This window comes from Nerophis lumbriciformis, linkage group LG01 (genome assembly GCF_033978685.3).
Source record: "Nerophis lumbriciformis linkage group LG01, RoL_Nlum_v2.1, whole genome shotgun sequence".
Lineage (NCBI taxonomy): Eukaryota > Metazoa > Chordata > Actinopteri > Syngnathiformes > Syngnathidae > Nerophis > Nerophis lumbriciformis.
This window is the reverse complement of record NC_084548.2, coordinates 40,325,326-40,349,787: the sequence shown is the minus strand read 5'-3', so window position 1 is coordinate 40,349,787 and position 24,462 is coordinate 40,325,326. Positions and strand designations below refer to the sequence as shown.

General features: G+C 40.6%; 1 protein-coding gene across 8 annotated transcripts in view; it reads left to right on the top strand.

Annotated features, from left to right (window-relative positions):
* The window catches only part of LOC133619967 (dedicator of cytokinesis protein 3-like), a 127,099-nt gene that overhangs the window by 89,469 nt on the left and 13,168 nt on the right, over positions 1 to 24,462 (top strand). For 5 of the 8 annotated variants that reach the window (XM_061981163.2, XM_061981161.2, XM_061981158.2 and 2 more), the window contains 12 exons: positions 3,430 to 3,490; positions 3,570 to 3,663; positions 6,260 to 6,408; positions 10,318 to 10,404; positions 10,498 to 10,602; positions 10,913 to 11,054; positions 14,657 to 14,823; positions 17,206 to 17,292; positions 18,921 to 19,100; positions 19,184 to 19,267; positions 22,776 to 22,892; positions 23,037 to 23,179. In XM_061981163.2, coding sequence (XP_061837147.1) covers positions 3,430 to 3,490; positions 3,570 to 3,663; positions 6,260 to 6,408; positions 10,318 to 10,404; positions 10,498 to 10,602; positions 10,913 to 11,054; positions 14,657 to 14,823; positions 17,206 to 17,292; positions 18,921 to 19,100; positions 19,184 to 19,267; positions 22,776 to 22,892; positions 23,037 to 23,179 — 1,416 coding nt within the window. The remainder of the gene's footprint in view (positions 1 to 3,429; positions 3,491 to 3,569; positions 3,664 to 6,259; positions 6,409 to 10,317; positions 10,405 to 10,497; positions 10,603 to 10,912; positions 11,055 to 14,656; positions 14,824 to 17,205; positions 17,293 to 18,920; positions 19,101 to 19,183; positions 19,268 to 22,775; positions 22,893 to 23,036; positions 23,180 to 24,462) is intronic. The other 3 variants (XM_061981162.2, XM_061981160.2, XM_061981159.2) reach the window with 2 other exon arrangements.

The following is a 24,462-nucleotide window of genomic DNA, read 5'->3' as shown; positions in this document are numbered from 1 at the left end:
TGTAGGTAGGAACAAGGAGCAGAGAGAAGTGGTCAGACAAGCTCAGGTGGCAGAGAGGAACAGTCTTGTAGGCTTGTTTCAGATGAGCTTTCTACAAAATGTTGGTGTATGTCTGAGTATTTATGTCTGTTCTCATTGATTAATAAATTGATGAAAAGTATATTATTTGATTAATGTACATTTAACACTTATTTGTGTTCTAAATATTATGTATTGAACATGCTTTGGTGTAAATTATTCAACATTTTGCTCCACAGTCGTATTTATAGCCCGTTTTTTGAGTCTGTCTGCAAGATGTTTGTATGTGGAGGTGTTCCCAGATTGCAATTGAAACCACGCCCCACCCCTCCAAAAGTATCGTAATATGTCTTTTGAAAATGTACCCTGTTTAATATATATACAGTATATATATATACAAACCCTGTTTCCATATGAGTTGGGAAATTGTGTTAGATGTAAATATAAACGGAATACATCCATCCATCCATCCATCTTCTTCCGCTTATCCGAGGTCAGGTCGCGGGGGCAGCAGCCTAAGCAGGGAAGCCCAGACTTCCCTCTCCCCAGCCACTTCGTCCAGCTCCTCCTGTGGGACCCCGAGGCGTTCCCAGGCCAGCCGGGAGACATAGTCTTCCCAACGTGTCCTGGGTGTTCCCCGCGGCCTCCTACCGGTCGGACGTGCCCTAAACACCTCCCTAGGGAGGCGTTCGGGTGGCATCCTGACCAGATGCCCGAATCGCCTCATCTGGCTCCTCTCGATGTGGAGGAGCAGCGGCTTTATTTTGAGCTCCCCCCGGATGGCAGAGCTTCTCACCCTATCTCTAAGGGAGAGCCCCGCCACCCGGCGGAGGAAACTCATTTCGGCCGCTTGTACCCGTGATCTTGTCTTTTCGGTCATAACCCAAAGCTCATGACCATAGGTGAGGATGGGAACGTAGATCGACCGGTAAATTGAGAGCGTTGCCTTCCGGCTCAGCTCCTTCTTCACCACAACGGATCGATACAACGTCCGCATTACTGAAGACGCCACACCGATCCGCCTGTCGATCTCACGATCCACTCTTCCCTCACTCGTGAACAAGACTCCGAGGTACTTGAAGTCCTCCACTTGGGGCAAGATCTCCTCCCCAACCCGGAGATGGCACTCCACCCTTTTCCGGGCGAGAACCATGGACTTGGACTTGGAGGTGCTGATTCTCATCCCAGTTGCTTCACACTCAGCTGCGAACCGATCCAGTGAGAGCTGAAGATCCTGGTCAGATGAATCCATCGGGACCACATCATCTGCAAAAAGCAGAGACCTAATCCTGCAGCCACCAAACCAGATCCCCTCAACGCCTTGACTGCGCCTAGAAATTCTGTCCATAAAAGTTATGAACAGAATCGGTGACAAGGGGCAGCCTTGGCGGAATCCAACCCTCACTGGAAACGTGTACGACTTACTGCCGGCAATGCGGACCAAGCTCTGGCACTGATCATACAGGGAGCGGACTGCCACAATCAGACAGTCCGATACCCCATACTCTCTGAGCACTCCCCACAGGACTTCCCGAGGGACACGGTCGAATGCCTTCTCCAAGTCCACAAAACACATGTAGACTGGTTGGGCAAACTCCCATGCACCCTCAAGGACCCTGCCGAGAGTATAGAGCTGGTCCACAGTTCCACGACCAGGACGAAAACCACACTGTTCCTCCTGAATCCGAGGTTCAACTCTCCGGCGTAGCCTCCTCTCCAGTACACCTGAATAGACCTTACCGGGAAGGCTGAGGAGTGTGATCCCACAATAGTTAGAACACACCCTCCGGTTCCCCTTCTTAAAGAGAGGAACCACCACCCCGGTCTGCCAATCCAGAGGTACCGCCCCCGATGTCCACGCGATGCTGCAGAGTCTTGTCAACCAAGACAGCCCTACAGCATCCATAGCCTTAAGGAACTCCGGGTGGGTCTCATCTACCCCCGGGGCCCTGCCACCGAGGAGCTTTTTAACTACCTCAGCAACCTCAGCCCCAGAAATAGGAGAGCCCACCACAGACTCCCCAGGCACTGCTTCCTCATAGGAAGACGTGTTGGTGGGATTGAGGAGGTCTTCGAAGTATTCCCTCCACCGATCCACAACATCCGCAGTCGAGGCCAGCAGAACACCATCCTCGCCATACACGGTGTTGATAGTGCACTGCTTCCCCTTCCTGAGGCGGCAGATGGTGGTCCAGAATTGCTTCGAAGTCGTTTTCCATGGCTTCCCCGAACTCCTCCCATGTCCGAGTTTTTGCCTCTGCGACCGCTGAAGCCGCACACCGCTTGGCCTATCGGTACCTGTCCGCTGCCTCAGGAGTCCTATGAGCCAAAAGAACCCGATAGGACTCCTTCTTCAGCTTGACGGCATCCCTCACCGCCAGTGTCCACCAACGGGTTCTAGGATTACCGCCACAACAAGCACCAACTACCTTGCGGCCACAGCTCCAATCAGCCGCCTCGACAATAGAGGCGCGGAACATGGTCCATTCGGACTCAATGTCCAGCACCTCCCTCGTGACACTAACCTCATGGCAGATTTATATTTTTCACCTTGTGGCCACAATATTTCATCATATCAAGCTCATGACACATGAAGTTGAATGATCCCGACACGTTTGTTAGTGGATACTTTTTAATCAATTTCTGCCTTGTAGACTTTGTATCTGTAAGTAATGCACAACTTTAATTATTTGATACTTGTTTACATTCATCCATCCAAAAAAAAAAAAATGGCTGGATGGATGTTTATATTGACAAATTATATGTTTTAGACTGCAACTTTGTTCAATTAAGGAGACTTATTACGTGTGTGTAGCTGTAGCTTGTGTGTTTAGCTGTTTAGTGCAGTAGCTGCTAGCTCCTAGTTGCTTTTAGTAGCCTATATATTTATATTTTGTAAATGACTTAACTAAGATATGAGAAAAGATCAAATTGGTGTCTTTATTGGAAGATATTTAGATGCTATCTGGCTGTTGAGCATTGCACAAGTAAACACACTACAAGATTGCTTGTATCAAGCTTGCATCAGAGATTTTACATGCAAGCCAATATCATCCCATACTTGTTTTTTTCCGACCGATACCCCTGGAAAATAATACTTTAGCCTAACTTTTCTTGTGTTTCCTCATAGCTTTAAGCTGAAGGGGAGGAGCTATTCCCCTTCTGGCCAAGATATTCACTTATTTTCCAAATAAGTACGTCCACCTCACTGTCACGTTAAAATGTAGCCAGACTGCAAACGCTTTGGCATTGTTAAACATGAATATCCAACATTGTAACAACATTCATAAGTCAGAAAAGACAAAATTCATTATTGGTCCCCTTTATGAGGTTTTACGTTAGTCTGTAATTAATTTAATTAATTACTCTAATTGTAGAGCACTAAAATAACTATTTATTTTGTTTGTGTAGGGATTGCATGAAAGGAGATGAAGTAGAGAACAAGAAAATTGGCGGCTCAGTCAACCTTATGGTGAGCTATCACAATTTTCTTCTGATCATAGAACCCTTTGGATTTGATCAATTAACTTGTTTTCTTTACTCAAACTCAGAACTTCTACAAGTCAGAGGTAAACAAAGAGGACATGTACATCCGCTACATCCATAAGCTGTGTGACCTACATCTCCAAGCTGAAGACTTCACAGGTAGCAGAGATGCGCACATTTCCTGAGTTATATGTACGATCTTCAGTGTCAGCAAAGTGAAATTTATGTTTGGGTTGGTTGCTACAGAACACCTTCAGGCTTAGGTCTTAAATAAGTTGTTTTACCTTCTAAGTTTTCTCCTTCTGCTCTTAAAGCCTAAAGGTAAAATTGACAAAAGTGTTTCGTTTAAGGGAAACCACATAATACATATGGAAATTACTTATTCAGGGCTATGGTATATTTAATAGACTAGGGAAGGAGTTTGAATTCACATATACTACTGGATTGTGACGACGCAGTTGTCAGTAAATTCAATCATTGTGATGACTCAAGTATGGCTTGTTAATGGCAGCACTTTGCCAGTAAATGCTGACAAATATGACTCATGCAAGGAGACCTTATTGATTACTTAGACAAAATCATCAAGCAGCAGTAATACCACTTTTTAGAAATGTTTTTAAAAGTGATTGCACACAAGGCTAATGTGTCCCTTCAGGATTTTGCAGGCTTTTTTGTAATTGTTGCAGCCTAAAAAGTTTGAATTAGTGGCAGCTTTTTTAGAATGTGGCGACAAAAGTTGCAATGTTTTGAGGCTTATTTTTTCAACAGCAATAATGGATTTGTTATTAATGTTGTAAGTGTTCCTTGCAACCTTAACCACAAAAAGCACATAGTTTCAAGAAGAAAAAAAAAATAGAGATCCCATCTGATGAAGCACGGCTGCAACTCCTTCATTTGGCACCTTTAGCGACTCGGCTGCAGCCAACAACATATATATATATATATATATATATATATATATATATATATATATATATATATATATATATATATATATATATATATATTGATTTACAGTACAGGCCAAACGTTTTGGCACACCTTCTCATTCAATGTGTTTTCTTTATTTCCATGGCTATTCACATTGTAGATTGTCACTGAAGGCATCAAAACTATGAATGAACACACGTGGAGTTATGTACTTAACAAAAAAAGGTGAAATAACTGAAAACGTGTTTTATTTTCTAGTCTCTTCAAAATAGCCACTTTTTGCTCTGATTACGGCTTTGCACACTCTTGGCATTCTCTCGATGCAAGAGGTAGTCACCTGAAATGGTTTTCACCTCACAGGTGTGCCTTATCAGGGTTGATTAGTGGAATGTCTTGCTTTATCAATGGGGTTTGGACCATCAGTTTTATATATATATATATATATATATATATATATATATATATATATATATATATATATATATATATATATATGTATATATATATATTATTATTATATATTACATGACCCAGAATTCGTAGCTCTGTAGAAAGAAAGCGGAAATAGGTGTGAGTTGCACAATATGATGACAATCGTGTCATTTGAACAATAAAGGGTTAATATTTCATTATACGTTGTCGTTTCTGCTTCGTTTACACAAACATAATTTTTGTTTTGACAGTTGACACTCAAAGATAAATTTGATGGGCGAAAATGACGCTGATTGGCCAAACTGTGCGGTAAAGTAGGCGGGCTTTACACAAAGTTGCGCGGTCGCACATCATTCCCGGAGATTGCTTTGATTTTCTCAAATTAATGCGATTGCGACATTACAAAGTCTTGGAGGGTCTGTTTAATGTGCTATAATTAATATTCGCTAATTTAAAAAAAGCACAAATAAGACAAGTGTTATTATTAGTAGGAGAACATTGGGTTTATTTATGCACTAACTGCTTGTAACTATAACCTGACTCTCGCCAGATCCTTGTAGTTCGCTGGGCTCCACACAAGGATCTGGGCTCGAGGGCAATGCAAACTCCTTCAAGATAGCAAAAAAAATAATGAACCAATCAGGATCGCTGGGAGGGATTTCATAGATGTGACGTAGCGTCAAAGCGACTGTTTGATTCAAACAACAATGGCAGCAAGGAGTCGTGTGCTGACATTGATTCTGTTATTGCAACTGTTTTGCGACATCAATCGTCTACTGACATTGCTGCGTTGATTCAGTAAAAATTCTCTAACTTTTCGCTCTGTCGTTATCCAATATGTCGGCTGTTCTGTTTTGGACTTCCCAGCGTCGCTCTCATCAGCGTCACGGGTTGATTTCGATGTGAGTGTTCAAAGTAGCATGTCATTCAAGATAATGGACAAGTCATTTATCCAATCACATTCAATTGTTTTTTTTACAAGGCCCCGCCTTCTGAAATACATCTCCTATTGAGAAGTCCCAGATCCTTGTGTGGAGCTCGGCGAACTACAAGGATCTGACGAGAGTCAGGTTATTGTAACTATGCATGTCAGCAAGATACAGGGCTCCACAAAGGAGTGTGGCAGATTAGGTTTCAGCTGTGAGTCTGCACTTTGTTCCTCTGGTAATAAATACAAAAGAGTCGCTAGACTCTAGGCAACTTCTGACATCTGTTCACAAAAATGTGTCCCAACATGTCCTGAAGGTATCAGCATAATGTTGTGTTCAAACTGTTCAAAATCTGTTGTAGCTTTTTATGAGCGAGCAGGTATTACAGTACTGTGTGTGTACATTACCTCACACTTTCTTTTTTTTTTTTTGCTGACCTTCAACTTGTGATTCTTTGCCAACAGAGGCAGCATTCACCCTGTTATTGTATTGGGAGCTGCTACAGTGGGAGGACCGGCCCTTAAGGGATTTTCTCCACTATCCTTGCCAGAGCGAGTGGCAACGCAAGGAGAACCTAAGCCGCAAAATCCTCCACTACTTCAACAAGGGCAAGGCAAGAGAACTTTTAGATATATTTTCCTGACATATAACCAGAAATTAATTTTTCAAATGAGTATTTAATTTCTGACCTGTACCAGACTCATCTAGAGCTGAACTGTGACAATGACCACGTTTACACTGCAGGCCAAAGTGGCCCCAATCGGATTTGTTTGAGATCTGATTTTATTCAGCTGACTGTTAACACTGCAAGTAAAATGTGATTTTAATCAGACTCCAATGTAAAGGCGCACAAGCCCCAAAGTGGCCCCAATCTGGCCTCGACATCACTTGCATGCACACTTCGATAAATTCAAAGTTTCCATCGATCAAAGTTTATTTATATAGCCCTAAATCACAAGTGTCTCAAAGGGCTACACAAGCCACAACGACATCCTCGGCTCAGATCCCACATCAGGGTAAGGAAAAACTCTACCCAATGGGCTACAATGAGAAACCTTGGAGGGGACCACAGATGTGGGGATCCCCCCAATCGGATTCAGTACTACCTCCTGACATGGCCTGAATCTTATGCCAAAAGATCAGGGGCCGTATTTATCAAGCGTCTTAGAGTGCCATTTTATACTTAAGTCCTGAGAATTTGTGAAATGTAGTCCTACTCTCAAACTTAAGAATAAAAGCTATTTATCAACTTTCTTAAGTCTAAGAATCACTCCTACTCTCCACGATATTTAAGAGACCTTCAGAGGTGTCCTAAGTGGTTAGGAGTTGCCAGCGGGGGATGGCACTGAGGCGAGAGAGACGTGCGTGAACGTTCAGGGAGCGGAAGGATGTCCTGGCTTTGTTTGATGACGAGCAGCTGATCAAAGCAGCTGATCAAACGGTATCGTTTAGACAGAGCGGGTATTATTTTTGTCAAAGATTTAATAAGGGGTGTCATCTCATCAGCAACATCACGCAGCAGAGCTTTCACAGCAGAACCAAAGGTCATCACAATGCTTCGATATCTCGCCACTGGGAAAATGAATTGGAAAGAAAAGGAAACATTTATTTTTGATTCAGTGCCAATATTGTTTGTTTGTTTTGTATTATTTTGTAGTTTATTGTCAAAATATATACTCCCATTGTCCACTTAAATATTTCTAAGATATTTCTTTATTCTTAGACAAGGGATTTCCTTCCGTGATTGGTCATTTCTATAGACACAGAAATTACGTCACCTAAAATTCCGTTTACGGCACATAGTAATGTCGTAATTCAGCTCTGAGTGTGACACTTAAGATTCAGTCCTACACTTCACTGAAAGTGTGAGTAAGACGCTTGATAACTTTTAAGTGCAGCGAATCATTTCTTTACTCATAAGTCAACTCTTAGCAGACTTCTTAGGAGTAATTCTAAGACGCTTGATAAATACGGCCCCAGATCTGTGTCACTTGAGGGCAAAAAAATCTGATTTGGTGTGCAGTGTAAACGGAGTCATATACAGTATATGTTGCCCTAATTAATATGAAGTACTAAACATAACTGATGGATAGACAGTGATTGATCACTAATTATGAACTCCAATCTTATAATAACTAATTGTTTTGTATAAATAATGTTCCTTGATGGCAACAACTTAGATTTGAGTTCATAATACCTTCCAAAAAGCATTTAAAATAACTTCAAATGTGTTTGTAATAGAGATACACTACTGTCATATCACATGTATGGTTGAAATGGAGCTTTAACACCAATCAATTATTTACATTTTATCGAGAATAGGAAGCCCTGTAACAACCAAAAACTATTTGTTACTGAAGCTGTAATAATACATTGTCTTCATCTTCATCTGAATCAACATTTGTTGAATTGGAAACCTGCGACAGAAATTAAATGCATTCCTAATTTCTTTCCCAGGAATATTCCTCGACAACATGCATATTTTTCACCCTGCAAAATATGTCTCTCAAAAATCTATATAGTAGATCAGGGGTGCTCACACTTTTTCTGCAGGCGAGCTACTTTTCAATTGATCAAGTCTTGGGGATCTACCTCATTCATATATATAATTTATATTTACTTATTTATGAAATATATGTTTTTGTTAACAAGTTAAAGGTGTTTAATGATAATGCAAGCATGTTTAACACATATAGTTAATATTGTTAATACATTAAAGGTGTTTAATGATAATACAAGTATGTTTAATACATATAGTTAATATTGTTAACAAGTTAAAGGTGTTTAAAGATAATGCAAGCATGTTTAACACATATAGTTAATATTGTTAACAAGTTAAAGGTGGTTAAAAATAATACAAGCATGTTTAACACAAATAGTTAATATTGTTAACAACTTAAAGGTGGTTAAAGATAAAACAAGCATGTTTAACACATATAGTTAATATTGTTAACAACTTAAAGGTGGTTAAAGATAATACAAGCATGTTTAAAAAATATAGTTAATATTGTTAACAACTTAAAGGTGGTTAAAGATAATACAAGCATGTTTAACACATATAGTTAATATTGTTAACAAGTTAAAGGTGGTTAAAGATAATACAAGCATGTTTAACACATATAGATTTCTTTCTTTCATGAAGACAAGAATATAAGTTGGTGTATTACCTGATTGTGATGACTTGCATTGATTGGAATCAGACAGTGGTGATGATAACGTCCGCATTTTCGAATGGAGGAGAAAAAAAGTCCTCCTTTCTGTCCAATACCACATGAAAGTGGTTGGTTTTTGGCATCTTATTTGTCCAGCTTCCGTACTCCTTTGTATACACTTTACAAGAAATACATTGTCGGCAAACTCCGTAGCTTGCTAGCTTGTACACGCCAGCTTTCTGAGACTCTTATTTTGGTAGCGCAGGCAGGATGAAGCAGAGCTTTTATTGTGCAACTGTGTAGTCGGTCTTTGGAGTTTTGACGACAGGTACGGCGCCAGAGTCTGTTGAAATAAAGTGTTTCTCGCCTTCCAGTCGGTAATTTTAATGAGCTGGCAGCAGCCAGCGTCATCTCAGAAGACCCTCGGGTGCCGTGAATGTCAATCAAGTGACGAAAGTGACGTCATAGTGAAGATTTATGATCGCTCATTTTATTTTTTTAATGCCTGGCTGGTGATCGACTGACACACCCTCCGAGATCGACCGGTAGATCGCGATCGACGTAATGAGCACCACATTTACAGAAGGTTAATATATGATCTACTTAATAAGTAGATCATATATTAACCTTCTGTAAATGTGTAGATAAAGCAGTCGTTCACTTATCTATTTTAAAATAACGCCAAAGCATGGGTTAGTTTTATACTGGGATATTCCTCTGCTGTCAGATCAAGCACTAGTTCATAATAATAATGGTAAATGATCCAGCCCCCACCGAGCGGGACAAGCGGTAGAAAATGGATGGATATACAATGTAAATCCATTCTGTCCATTCTGCAATGCGGGTCAGATGTCTTCTAAAATATGATTTGCTTTTAAGATTCCCTCCTCCCTTGACAAATGATATCATGTATAATCACAGCTGAGACAGAAAACCATTGAGAAGCACTGTTTAGATAAATAATTGAGGCTAAATAACCCCAACAATACTGAATAAAAATATTTTTGCACTGAATGTTGTGTTAACAGGACATCTTTCACTTTAAGTCAGTTGATTTATTTTTCACTGTGGTTATATACTTTGTGGAATCACGTAAAACCATTCGCTTCATTTATGTTTCTTTTGTTACAACTAAATATGAGTTAAAATCAAGTTTGCGAATCAACATCGAACTCGAACGTGTGGAGCAGATCATAAGCAATAATAGTTTGACTAGTCGACTAACCGAACAAATAATCGCTGACTAGTCGACCATTAAAATAATTATTAGTTGCAGCCCGATACTGCAATTGTAATACTTTATTTGCCTGCTTGGCTTGTCTCAAAGGACAATCCAAGATAATTCTCTCCGTGCTTTATGTGGCATGCAGTGTTGGGAATATGGTATCTCGCTCTGCCGGGAGCTGGCTTTCCAGTATGAGACGTTATACGATTACCAGAGCCTCAGCTGGATACGGGTAAGTCAAGTCATCTGTCAAACAAACATTCACATCCTAATTATCTACCTGTCTGATTAAAGCATTTATCCATCATGTGTCATTCCGTATCAGAAAATGGAGGCAGCATACTACGACAACATTATTGAGCAGCAGAGAATCGAACCCGAGTTTTTCCGAATGGGCTTCTATGGCAGGAAGTTTCCCTTCTTCCTCAGGGTAAGACTTTGCACGTTTAGTCTGGTACCGTCTGTGTTCGCACGGTTAAAGTTCTGCTGACATGGCTCCTCTGCTCCTTGGTGCTTCAGGATGAGATATTGTCACTTGAGTAAGACAGAGTATGCAGAAAATTTGCTCTAAATTCAACTTAAAAAAAAAAAAAGATGAGTGAATTCCCTCTCGTTAAAACATAATCTGTTTTTATTGCTGGTATTGACTTTTCCCCTCACAGTGACAATTAAAAGTGCTCTTACTCCAGTTGGCCCCATTTTATCTGCCTGTCAATTGTGTAAACTCTGCCTCTTTGCAGAACAAAGAGTTTGTCTGTCGTGGCTATGACTACGAACGGCTCGAGGACTTCCAGCAAAGGATGCTGGGAGAATTTCCGCAAGCCATCGCCATGCAGCATCCCAACCAACCCGATGACACCATCATGCAAAGTGATGCTCAGTGTATCCCAATCACTGTCACTGATGATGCAATGTTAGCTTCTTCTGTGTCAGAAAGATAGTGAAGTATAGAAGAGTTTGTCAGACCAATTACATTTACTTTTTTAGGAATGTATATAACTGCCAAAATTATTATTTTTTTATATATACTCCTACATTGTGTACACAACATTGGTAATACCTACATGATCTAATGAGATGCAATAGAAGTTTTACGTTCCAGTAAAGCATAGCTTGGAACGTGTCACGGCAGTGTGGGTCTTGACCCCAGGATGCAGAGACAGCAGGCAAAGGGCAGGTAAAATGTTTTAATAACAGAAAACTAGTGCAACAAGGAAATGCGCAAAACCAGATTTAGCAAGCATAGGGGAAGCTATGCCGCATGGAGGTTGAAAGCCCACAAAGCAAAACAATGAGGACATATAAAGCATCTTGATTGGCAACCAGAAACAGGTGTGTCCCGATTGCCAATCAGAGACACGTGAGGGAGCCAGCACCCAGAGTGGAGAAATGGTGGCAAAAGAAGACAAGCAGGAAGTACAAACTAAAATAAGCGCTGGACAGGAAACAACCCAAAACACTGTAACATAAAGTCCAAACTTATCATGACAACACCAGCTGTATTTTTTACAGAATAATATCACTTGGGTTTTTTCATATGAGCCCACACTGATATATTTCCTGTATCAGCATATATTGGTTCTCAAATATACATATAACATTTATAAATGTGACACTAAAGATATCAAAAAGGCTAAAAAAGTTGGTCTGCTTCTTAAATTTTGATCCAAAACCTTCACTGTGGACAGGGGCGGAGTAGCACAATTTCGAGGGCCTCTGGATACTGTCTGGATGCGTGGGCTACATATGAAACTTCTGGAAACCATCCCAGACAAACATATGGTGAGCTTCATCTAGGAGATGATGAGCAACCGCAGCTTCCGACTACACACCAGCAATGGCCAATGCAGCAGGGTGAGGAAGCTTAAGAATGGCGTCCCACAGGGCTCAGGGCTGGCACCAATGCTGTTCAACATTTATATCCATGACCTGCCTGCAACTCAGTCAAAGAAGTATGGTATGCAGATGATCTGGCCATCCTACTTAGTAAGCCATCCTGGGAAGCAGCAGAACAGGGCCTCTCTGAGGACATGAACACCCTGTCCTCATACCTGAGGAAATGGCGTCTCAAGCTCAGCATGGATAAGACAACATCTTCAATGTTCCACCTCAACAATAAGGAAGCAGTCCGTGAGATGAACATCATGGTGGATAATGCCCAGTTACAGTCCCAGCCCGCTCCCACGTACCTCGGTGTGAAGCTTGACAGAACACTGACATTCAAACAACACCTGCACAGTGCCAAGGCAAAGACAAGTGCCTGTGCCGCCCTAATACGGCGGCTAACCGGCACCACATGGGGAGCCACGACGAAGACACTGCACATGTCCACGCTGGCCCTGGTGTTCTCAGCCGCCGAGTACTGTGCCCCGGTTTGGTGCCGTAGCGCCCATGTAAAGAAGTTGGATGCGCCCTGCGGACCGTCTCCGGGTGCCTGCGAGGGACCCCAGTAAACCAACTGCCCATCCTCGCTGACATCGCCCCGGCAAACATCAGACGAGAAGCAGCCACACTGGCCCTCTACCGAAAAGCACAGACCAGCGAATCCCACCTCCTCCATAAGATCGTCACAGAAACACCACGACGCGTGTGCTTAAAGTCAAGGCGCCCCTTTGCCATGCAAGCCCACGAACTGCTCAGCACAACACCAGCTGATACTTCCAAGGCCACCTGGGTCAAGACGAGATGGAGAGAACAGTGGAAGTTAGCAGAACCATCAAGGCTGCACCACTACATCGACGACCCCGGAAGCAGTGGACAACCCTCAACCGCTTGAGGGCCGGCGTCGGACGCTACAGAGCAGCGATGAAGAGGTGGGGACTCGTGAAGATGCCTCCTGTGAGTGTGGGGACCCAGTCCAGACAGTAGAGCATATAGTAACTAGTTGCCCCAAACACCGGCCACCGAATGGCGAACAAGGTCTGATTGACCTGGACGATGACACGTTGACCTGGCTCGCCTCAACAGAGCTGAAAATCTAGACACACGACAGAAGGAGAAGAGGGCCTCTGACTGACGGGGGTCCCCAAATATAGGATTTTGGGACATCAGCTGGCCAAAGGGGGAAACCAATGTTTTTTTTAAACTAATGGGGCACAGAATTCCTCACGGCGCATCTGCCCTTTGGTAGAAATATTGTAATTGTTCTTTGGAAAGCTTGCATATTTGAATGCTTGAGACTGTTCAGAAGATGCCTGATGGAATACATTGTGGTTGACTGTGCCCATGTACCATATTTTAGGGGTTATAGAGCGCACCAGTATTTAAGCCGCAACCACCAAATTTTTTATGAAATAAATATGTTTACCTATATGAGCCACAGATATACCGATCTGAAAGATTATGTAAATGTTTATTTACATACCTTAATTGTTTCTAAATGGTGTCTGTAACATGGCAGTAAAACAGATGATCAAACAAAACAGAAGTCATCGTCATGGACCCACTAGTTTTGGAAGCTAACTCTCCAATCAGCGAAACAGACTCGATAACTCCACGCTGAGGTTTTGGTGAATTTACAAAACTGAAGCAATCCAAAAAGAATGCTATTGTAAGTTAATAATACTAAGACAGACACTTGTAAATGTGTTTGCATATTTGCTAATGCTAACGACGCTAGTTTGATTACATTACAATAGCACTTACAGATATGCATGAAAACAATCCTACAGACATCACACATAGTACGGTTTAGTTAGTATGAATTTCCATCCATCTGTCCATTTTCTAGCGCTTGTCCCTTTCAGGGTCGCGGGGGGTGCTGGAGCCTATCTCAGCTGCATTCGGGCGGAAGGAGGGGTACACCCAGGACAAGTCACCACCTCATCGCAGGGCCAACACAGATAGACAGACAATATTCACACTCACAGTCACACACTAGGGCCAATTTAGTGTTGCCAATCAACCTATCCCCAGGTGCATGTCTTTGGAGGTGGGAGGAAGCCGGAGTACCCGGAGGGAACCCACGCAGTCACGGGGAGAACATGCAAACTCCACACAGAAAGATCCCGAGCCCAGGATTTTAGTTATATTGTAAATCTTACTTGGAAGGATGAATGAAGAATCCAAAGGAGTAGAAAAAGCTATGGACGAATATTTTCAGTACAAGGAACAAAACAGGAAGTACATTGTCAACCCGCAGCAGCTGCAGTGAGCGAACTCGTCCAGATGTGCTATAAGAGTTAGCGCAAACAATAACGCACCTTTTTCCAGTGTGTCTGTCGGTGGTCTATGAAAATAACTTTTTAAATACCTGCCGTTACCGAAGAAAAATCCATAAACTAGCCACACCCTTTTATAAGCCGCAGGGTTCAAAGTATAAGAAAAAAAGTAGTGGCTTATAGTCTGGCTTGTATATTATAGTATTCAATGGTTTTATAGTGTGTATTTTGTGTACAAAAGGAAACAAAACATGTACTGTATGTCCATCAAGTGCCATCTTCTCTTCCTGCCTGTCAGTGTGCTCCTTGACGCTAAGCTTGTAGACTTGCAGATCTACGCGGTGACTCCGGTGTCAGACATCACTGATGTGCCTCAACTGGAGCGCGTGCCCGAGAGGATCAAGAGCTTCTACCGCATAAACAATGTCAGCCGCTTCCACTATGACAGGCCTTTCCACAAGGGCCCCAAGGACCGCGAGAATGAGTTCAGGGTACGGTGAGGCAACCGTGACACTGATTGAATTTAGATGTTGCAACGCATCAAACAGGAAGTAGATCAGGCTGGGGTAAATGACTCAGGTAGTGAAGGTTTTCCTGTCATCTGACGCGCCTGGGGCCCCCTTGTGGTCAACGCGCCTGGGGCCCCCTTGTGGTCACCATGGGCAATATCCGTCTCCGTGCAGCAGTCACCCATCCATCCATCCATTTTCTACCGCTTATTCCCTTCGGGGTCACGGGGGGCGCTGGAGCCTATCTCAGCTACAATCGGGCGGAAGGCGGGGTACACCCTGAATAAGTCGCCACCTCATCGCAGGGCCAACACAGATAGACAGACAACATTCACACTCACATTCACACACTAGGGCCAATTTTTAGTGTTGTCAATCAACCTATCCCCAGGTGCATGTCTTTCGAGGTGGGAGGAAGCCGGAGTACCCGGAGGGAACCCACGCAGTCACGGGGAGAACATGCAAACTCCACACAGAAAGATCCCGAGCCCGGGATTGAACCCCAAACTACTCCGCACCTTCGTATTGCGAGGCAGACGCACTAACCCCTCTGCCACCGTGCTGCCTGCAGCAGTCACATTGGTCATAATTGTGTGTGTGGCAAGAGGACATTTTAATCGCAGAAGAAGGAAGGAAGTTGTAAATAATAAAAAAATAATATACGTATATATTTTTACAATAAAACTACAGACTTGATAAAAGAACATTCAGTTAAATTACAACTAGGGATGTCCGATAATGGCTTTTTGCCGATATCCGATATTCCGATATTGTCCAACTCTTTAATTACCGATACCGATATCAACCGATACTGATATCAACCGATATATACAGTCGTGGAATTGACACATTATTATGCCTACTTTGGACAACCAGGTATGGTGAAGACAAGGTACTTTAAAAAATATAAAAATAAATAAAATAAGATAAATAAATCAAAAACATTGTCTTGAATAAAAAAGAAAGTAAAACAATATAACAACAGTTACATAGAAACTAGTAATTAATGAAAATGAGTAAAATTAACTGTTAAAGGTTTGTACTATTAGTGGACCAGCAGCACGCACAATCATGTGTGCTTACGGACTGTATCCCTTGCAGACTGTATTGATATATATTGATATATAATGTAGAAACCAGAATATTAATAACAGACAATGGGGGAGGAAGGTTTTTTGGGTTGGTGCACTAATTGTAAGTGTATCTTGTGTTTTTTATGTTGATTTAATAAAAAAAAAAACAATAATAAAAAAAAGCGATACCGATAATAAACAAAACGATACGGATAATTTCCGATATTACATTTTAACGCATTTAACGAATTCTCTAATTAAAACCATTCTAGTTTGCAAAAGTAGATCATTCAACTTTTTTTAAACATGGCATTGTTTTATAAAAGCAAACGAATAAGCTGATATTACACCACTAATCGGTATGCATTATCAACAAGAAGTCTGCTTTATTTTCATAGCCCGACTTTTTCCTTACAGCTCATCAACCTGCAAGTGTTTACAGCAGTGGTGTCAAACTAATTTTAGATTGGGGGCCACATGGAGAAAAATCTACTCCCAAGTGGGCCGGACTGGTAAAATCACGGCACAATAACTTAAAAATGAAGACAACTTCAGATTGTTTTCTTTGTTTAAAAATAGAACAAGCACATTCTGAAAATGTTCAAATCATAATGTTTTTTTTGGGGTTTTTTACACTTACATGTTGCGGTTAATAGTATTCTATCTTTATTTGTCGTTATTTATACTTTCTGAATAAATTATATGATAATGTTCACCAGTCAACTCATTGGTGTTAATTTTCAATCCATCAAGATAAAAAAATATCCAAATCAAATTACAGGATGTTATTTATGTAGTCGCTCATTTTCCTCGACTTTTTTTGCACTAACGTGGTTTATTTTTATTTTTTACATATGTAGCATAATCTACAAAGATACAAAGAATTGCTATTGCGACATCTAGTGCACACATTTAGAACAGAACTTTATTTCATTCAAAAATTTCGGCTCATTTTTATACTTAACAAACTCATCCAACAATTTCCCTTGTGGATCATTAAAGTTTGTCTAAGTCTAAGTCTATCCCGCGGGCCGGATAAAACCTGATCAGGCCCGCGGGTCGTACGTTTGACATCCCTGGTTTAGAGCACCACACACTACACTCTAGTTGTATCCGACTCAGTGGCCCAAATATGAAACTAAGAGCTTTTCACTTCAGCTTTCGCTGCACTGACCGACATGTCTCCTTGAAGGGATGATGCCTATTTACACTTTGTTACACGGTGACCTCAATGGTGATGCTCAATGCAAATGAAGAGGAACTCACTCCTTGTTGTCTGCTTGCATAACAGAGCCTTTGGATTGAGAGAACCACCCTGATCCTCTCACGCCCTCTCCCAGGAATCTCCCGCTGGGCAGAGGTGGACAGGAGAGAAGTGGTAAGGAACACCATTGCATTTAGAACACCTTTTATCATGGTTTCAGTGCTCATCTTTAATTATCTTTCAAACATTCACACTTCAGGTACACACTTGAACAATACAAGAACATTTTTAAAATTAAACAATAATAATGCATCAGACACCAGGTGTTGATTTAATATGTTTGTAGTGGTGGTTATAGTTTGCAGTGATCTAAAACTGTAGCTTATTTATCTTTCAGAATGGCAATGGCTCGTTGGTCATTGGTTAGTTAGTAGTAATGGTGGGTTAGTACAAAACTTTAGATAAAAACAAAACTTTTGAAATATTTAGATATTCAATAACTTCTTCATTGTACATCCCAATGTTTCGGAAACTGCATATAGTCTCGAGTTGGTTGATCTCATTTTAGAAAAAAGAAATATTGCTGATTTTTTGTAAAAAATATTGTTTTATTTTGTATGTTCAATAGATTTATTAATATACATTATATTGTCTCAAAAAAACCCACATAGAGGGTGTCTAGATTAATATACAAGTCTCATTTTGGAAAAACAATTTTTTTGGTGATTTTTACAATAAATATTTTTTATTTTCAATAGCTTTATTAATATTCATTATATTGTCTCAAAAAGACCCACATGATACATACAGAGTGTCTGGATGAATATACAAGTCTAATTTTGTAAAAAAAAAATATTTTGCTGATTTTTGAGAAATGTTTTTAGTATTTCATTTTCTATTGTTTTGTGAATATACATTATATCGTCTCAACACACTTGACACAGGTGGTGTCTAGATAAATATACAAATTATATTTAAAAAAACAACAACGTATTTTGCTGAATTTAAAAAAATATTTTTAGCTTTATATTTTCAGTAGTTTTATAATTTAACGTTGTAACGTCTCAAGAAAACACAACACAGATGTCTATTTAGACAAGTCTTATTTGTTTAATATGTTGCTGTTTTTTGAGGAATATATTTTGTTTAATTTTTCAATAGCTTATTGAATATACATTATATTGTCTCAAACACCCATCACGAATGATGGTGTGTAGTTGAACACAATATACGTCTTATTTTGGAAAAAAAACATATATCATTCAATGCAGTTCAACACAATAATACACATTAGTTAAAAAGATAGATGGATAGATTGATTTCTTCATGAGAGTTCCCTCAGGAAAAAAACTGTGACATTCAAAACTGAGCATTATTATTTTTGTAAAATACATACATTTGATTAATCTCTTGTATCAAGTCTTATTCGATTTTGCAATTCTATCTATTTAACTCTGAGGTAGCATCCTCTCGGTTTCAAATCTTCTATATCAGTGGTTCTCAAACCTTTTTCACTAAGTACTACCTCAGAAAAAACGTGGCTCTCCGAGTACTACTATAATGACCGACAATAAAATACAGTAGCATAGTAGGCGTAAGTATTCATTAAAAAACACCGCAGAGGTTTTATTTAACAAGTATGTTTAATATTTTTGGCCACTGTAACATTACACACAGTTTGATCAGTAACACTTTGTTTGAATATAGGAAAATAAAACACTGTACCACTAGATGAAGCTGCGTACCACTGGTGGTACAGGTACCACAGTTTGAAAATCACTGTTCTATATGTATACTTCCAGGTTGAGGTAAGCCCTCTTGAAAATGCCATTTATGTGGTGGAGAACAAAACCCAGGAGCTGCGGACTTTGATCAGCCAGTACCAACACAGACAACATCACGGCAACATCAATCCGCTCAGCATGTGCCTCAACGGGGTCATCGACGCTGCAGTGAACGGAGGCATTGCCAGATACCAAGAGGTAGATGTGAAGGACAGGGCTGATGGGTTTGAATGACGAGTTTCAGCCTCGAGTTCTCTTGATCTTCTTACTCCTCCCCGTAGGCGTTTTTCGATAAAGAGTACATCAGCAGTCACCCAGAGGACACAGAGAGGATCACGCACCTCAAGGATCTGATGCAGGAGCAGGTCAGACTGAGACTCCATTGGCTCGTTCACAGCATGTGTACACACTTTTGATAACTTCAATTATGTTAGAAGTCAAAATGAATGTATTTTTAGGGCTGTCGTCGAGTAAAGATTTTCTTAGTTGAATCTGATTCGTTAGATTTTGCCCATCTTCGACGATCAGTCAAATCTGTGGCGTTAAAAAAAACAAACTGCCTGCTCAGTGGCCTTGTGGTTAGAGTGTCAACCCTGAAATCAGTAGGTCAGGAGTTGAAACTCCGGGCCGAGTCATACCAAAGACTATAAAAATGGAACCCATTACCTCCTTGCTTGGCACTCAGCATCAAGGGTTGGAATTGGTGGTTAAATCACCAAAATGATTCCTGAGCGCAGCCACCGCAGTTGCTCACTGCTCCCCTCACCTCCCAGGGGATGGGTCAAATGCAGAGGGTAATTTCACCACACCTAGTGTGTGTGTGACTTTCAGTGGTACTTTAACTTGAACTTTTAAACAGATGGTGATATGTAGTAGTGTATATTAAATTGGTCACTAGGTGTCAGTGACGTCACACGAATGTGCTCCAACACATACAGTATGTATGTGAATATCCATCCATCCATCCATTTTCTACCGCTTATTCCCTTTGGGGTCGCGGGGGGCGCTGGAGCCTATCTCAGCTACAATATGTCCAAGTTAATCAATGGTACTCAAGTAAGGAATACAGTCTTTCATTGAAGTGAACAAAACAAAGATCTCATTTGCAATTTTCCCTACATCAAAAAAAGGCGAAAGCCGAAACTAAGATGTATGTCTTACTCTCTAAAATGTATTTGTCTGCACATACAGATATTTTTAAAAATATTTAAAGAAGACATAGTGAACGCGAGCAATGTATCCCCCAACACATCTGATGTACTAATGGGGCACCAGCAGGTATTCATTTGCCTCCCTCCTGTGCAGAGGAAGGGGACATCAGAGGATTTGACTACAATGTTGATAGTCAAATCAGACTCCTCTAATTGAATTGTCGAATCGACTATTTGATTACAGCCCAAGTATTTATTTTTCTATGGTGAGAAAAGTGTGTGTGCCACACTTTGAAAACTTTGGAAAAAGACTTACTGTATTTTTCGGAGTATAAGTCGCACCGGAGTATAAGTCGCACCTGCCGAAAATGCATGATAAAGAAGGAACAAAACATTTATAAGTCGCACTGGAGCCCGGCCAAACTATGAAAAAAACCGAGACTTATAGTCCGAAAAATACGATAATTGTGTTCATCATAATCCAGAACAAAATCTAACTTCAAAACAGAGCTGTTATCTTTTTAAAGGATGAAAGACTGGTTATTACGATACTGTATATTGCAGCTGGAATAAGCTGCAGCCCCCCCAAGTCCAAAGGGACAATCGACAGAAAATGGATGGATATTATATGTTATATTGGTGCAACGGATACCATATACTGGGGCTGTGCTATATCAATCAATCAAATTCTCATTTATTGGGGTTCATAGGCAACACTGTGCAGAATGACCACAGTTACATTGGCTCACATTAGGATAGGATAGTTAAAGTTAAAGTTAAAGTCCCAACAATAGTCATACACACACTAGGTGTGGTTGAAATTATCCTCTGCATTTGACCCATACCCATGTTCACCCCCTGGGAGGTGAGGGGAGCAGTGAGCAGCAGCAGTGGCCACGCTTGGGAATCATTTTGTTGATTTAACCGCCAATTCCAACCCTTGATGCTGAGTGCCAAGCAGGGAGGCAATGGGTCCCATTTTTATGACTCGACCAGGGTTTGAACTCACAACCTTCCAGTCTCAGGGCTGTCACTCTAACCACAAGGCCACTGAGCAGGGATAGGGTAGGATATACTTTTTTTTTAGCCTACAAAAGGGGAATTACGTTGTTGCAGTGTAGGTTTTTACATACAGCAACAAAAGTTAGACGTAATGAAAAACATAAACATAGGAATAAACACTACATATTGCACATTAATGTAGAGATGTATGGATAAAAGATAACATAAAACAAAAAAACACTAACATCCGCATTGCACACCAAGAAAAAGATCCCAGTAATTACATAAGTGCATTATTAAAGTATTCTGACTATGGGTAGAAAGGACCTGAGCAACGTTCCCTCTAAGGTGCGCACTTGCGCAATTGCGCACTGCTCACGCGTCCTCTGCATGAATCAAATCCCACTCTAAACAAAATAAACAAATCGTTTGTTTTGTATGATTTTGCAATGCAACTGTGAGTAACAGGTGACGAAAGGCGGCCATAACAGATAAAAACAATGTTTGTCAACACTTAAATTATTGTAACGTCTGTGGAGACGCTTAAAGGAGGAGAGGAATTCCATCGGTCCCTTTATTTAGCGAAATTGTTTGTCGGCCATAACCACACCAAAACAATGTGTAAAATACTTTTATCTAGCAAAACTGGTCGTTGTCTACCGTACAAACCAAGCCAAAAGCAACTCTTTGTCATTTGTTTTATCAACAGCAGCAGCTTGCGCTCTCTCTCACCTGCACCAACACATACACTATGGCAATTAGCCACTGGTGCGTTTATGGCCACACAAAAAGTTGGACAACTCCAACACTACACTAGATTTCAGGTCGTTTTACTATGACTCCTCAATCCAGGGGCGCCGAAAAGGGGGGGTAAAGGACACGGATTCTAGGGGCCCATGATGGAGGGGGGCCCAGAGAGGCCCCTATGATGATGAAATTATAATACAGAAAAAATAATGACACTGTGTTGGGGGCCCTGTAAAGATTCTTTTCATGGGGCCCAAAATCCCTAGCGGCGCCCCTGCCTCAATCAGTGTGCTTATTCTACTGTCATTTGTTAAGAATGTTATTTTTTAGATATTAATCATGAAATGATGTTACAGGACTACATAATTGCTAATAAAAATATTTATTTTACGGACAGAAAGTTAATAAACACTTCATCTCATGCAACATGTGAATGTTTTAAGGGGAACTAAATGTGATCTCTGAAAGGGGTACACAATCTTTCCAAAGCAGGACCCCCACCCAGGCATAAAATACTATAGTGCATAGCTGATTAAAAAAAACAATATCTAAGTGGGCCAAATCACATATATATGAAAATAATCTCTTGAAATTGACTAGTCACTTGATTATAATAATAAGACATGTAAATTGTTATGTCAGGTTTGAGACAAATGTGCTGCTGGTATGGCCACAGTGTGCACGTCTGTATTCCACTGAATGCTCAGGGTGTTTGTGCGTTTGCGCACACACATGAAAAATTAGAGGGAACATTGGACCTGAGGTAGAGCTCCTTCTTGCACTGTGGATGTAACAGTCTAATGCTGAAGGAGCTACTTAGGGCATCCACAGTGATGTGCATTTGGTGAGAGGGATTGGACATTATGGATGTTAACTTGGTCAGCATTCTTCTGTCAATGCTGTCTAGTGGGCTGCCTCGGATGGGGTCAGCTCTCTCAATCAATCGTTGCCATTTTTTGATTTCCTGCTACAGGTGAACATTCTTGGAGTGGGTCTAGCTGTCCATGAGAAGCTGGTGCACCCAGAGATGCGTCCCCTCCACAAAAAGCTAGTGGATCAGTTCCACATGATGAGGACAGGTTTACACCATGTGAGTTGCTGCCCGTAGAATGTTTCTTCTTTCTTTTCTTTCGCTAGTATTTTTTTTTATATAAGTCAGAATGAATGAATTTTCCAAGTATCAAAGTATTTTGTACTACTTGCATCGCTTGAGCAGTGTAAATATTCAGAGTAGTATATCTTTGGGACTCAGCAGGGCATGCCTGGCACAGAGCGATTCGGCCCTGCTGGCTGCTCGTCCGTCAACTCTCCCAGAGGAATCCTCTCCTCCCACAACCACATGAGTCCTGAGAGTTTGCGGCTCATACACCGTCACAGGTCAGCCGCTCAACACATTTTACAGGAAATAACCTACAAGTACATCCATGATATATATAAAAAACATGTAAATATGTCCGAGTCTCGCTGAAGTTTAATTCCCATCTGTTGTCCCCAAGCAGCACAATACCACAGCTAATTAAATATAGAATATATATTTACACTGTACTAGACATATTAACATTTGAAACCAACAAGGTCATTCAGGAGGTGCTCCTTGTTTACCGGTATATTTGACAGAAAAATGACACTTTACACTTAAAATAAACAATCAGCGGAAGCGACAAGCATGGGCGAGGTCATATCTTTTGTCTTTATGTGCATTATTCATGGCTCAGTTGGAAAAGAAAGTGCAAAAGTGAATTGCACAAAATCCCCATAAAGTGCAGACAATCATTGCAAATAGCCCTACAAATATACCGAACAACTTGTAAAGTTGTATAAATAATTGGTTTGTGTAAAAATTAGGACTGTGAAAAATAACAAAATAACCTGCAATTAATCACAAAATATTATCACATTAATCATGTGTATATATACAGTTATCTGAAAGTCGTCTAGGGTTGTTATACTGCAGGGCTATTCAACTACATTATGCTTAGTCTGGCTAAATACACACTGTGTTTTCTGTAACTGTTGTTTGATAAGAAAGGTTTGATGTGTATTCCTTGCTTGGTTTGATACATGTCGGAGCAGTTTGCTTCATAAGGAGGGTGAAGTCGCTCAATTTAAAGTTTTGTATTTAACTGTGCTGGATCATTGGCTGCTCGTGAGGGCATAGGAAACGGGGCATTTTTTGCTGCTAAATTAATAATATATTTATATTGGGTATGGATTTTAAATATGTATCTAAATAGGTGGTTAATTGGTTAGGTATTTATGTATTTGCATATTGGGTTTTCTACTGTATTTATCTATTGTGTTTCTGGGGTTAAATGTATTTTATATATCTTGGTGCATTTATGTTGAGCCAATTTATTTAAAATCTATTAGTCCATTTTCTTGCACTTGTTTAATTGTTAAGAGTTTGATAGCCTAATTAATAATTGTAAATTATGGGATTGATAATTGATTGATTTTTTGCAGCATGTTAATCTAGTGGTGTTTTGTCCTTAAAGGTTTTTCACCTAAAGACAGCTAAAGTCTACTAAAGTCTGCTAAAGTCTACTAAAGTCTACTAAAGTCTGCTAAAGGCTGCTAAAGGCTGCTAAAGTCTACTAAAGTCTACTAAAGGCTGCTAAAGGCTGCTAAAGGCTGCTAAAGTCTGCTAAAGTCTACTAAAG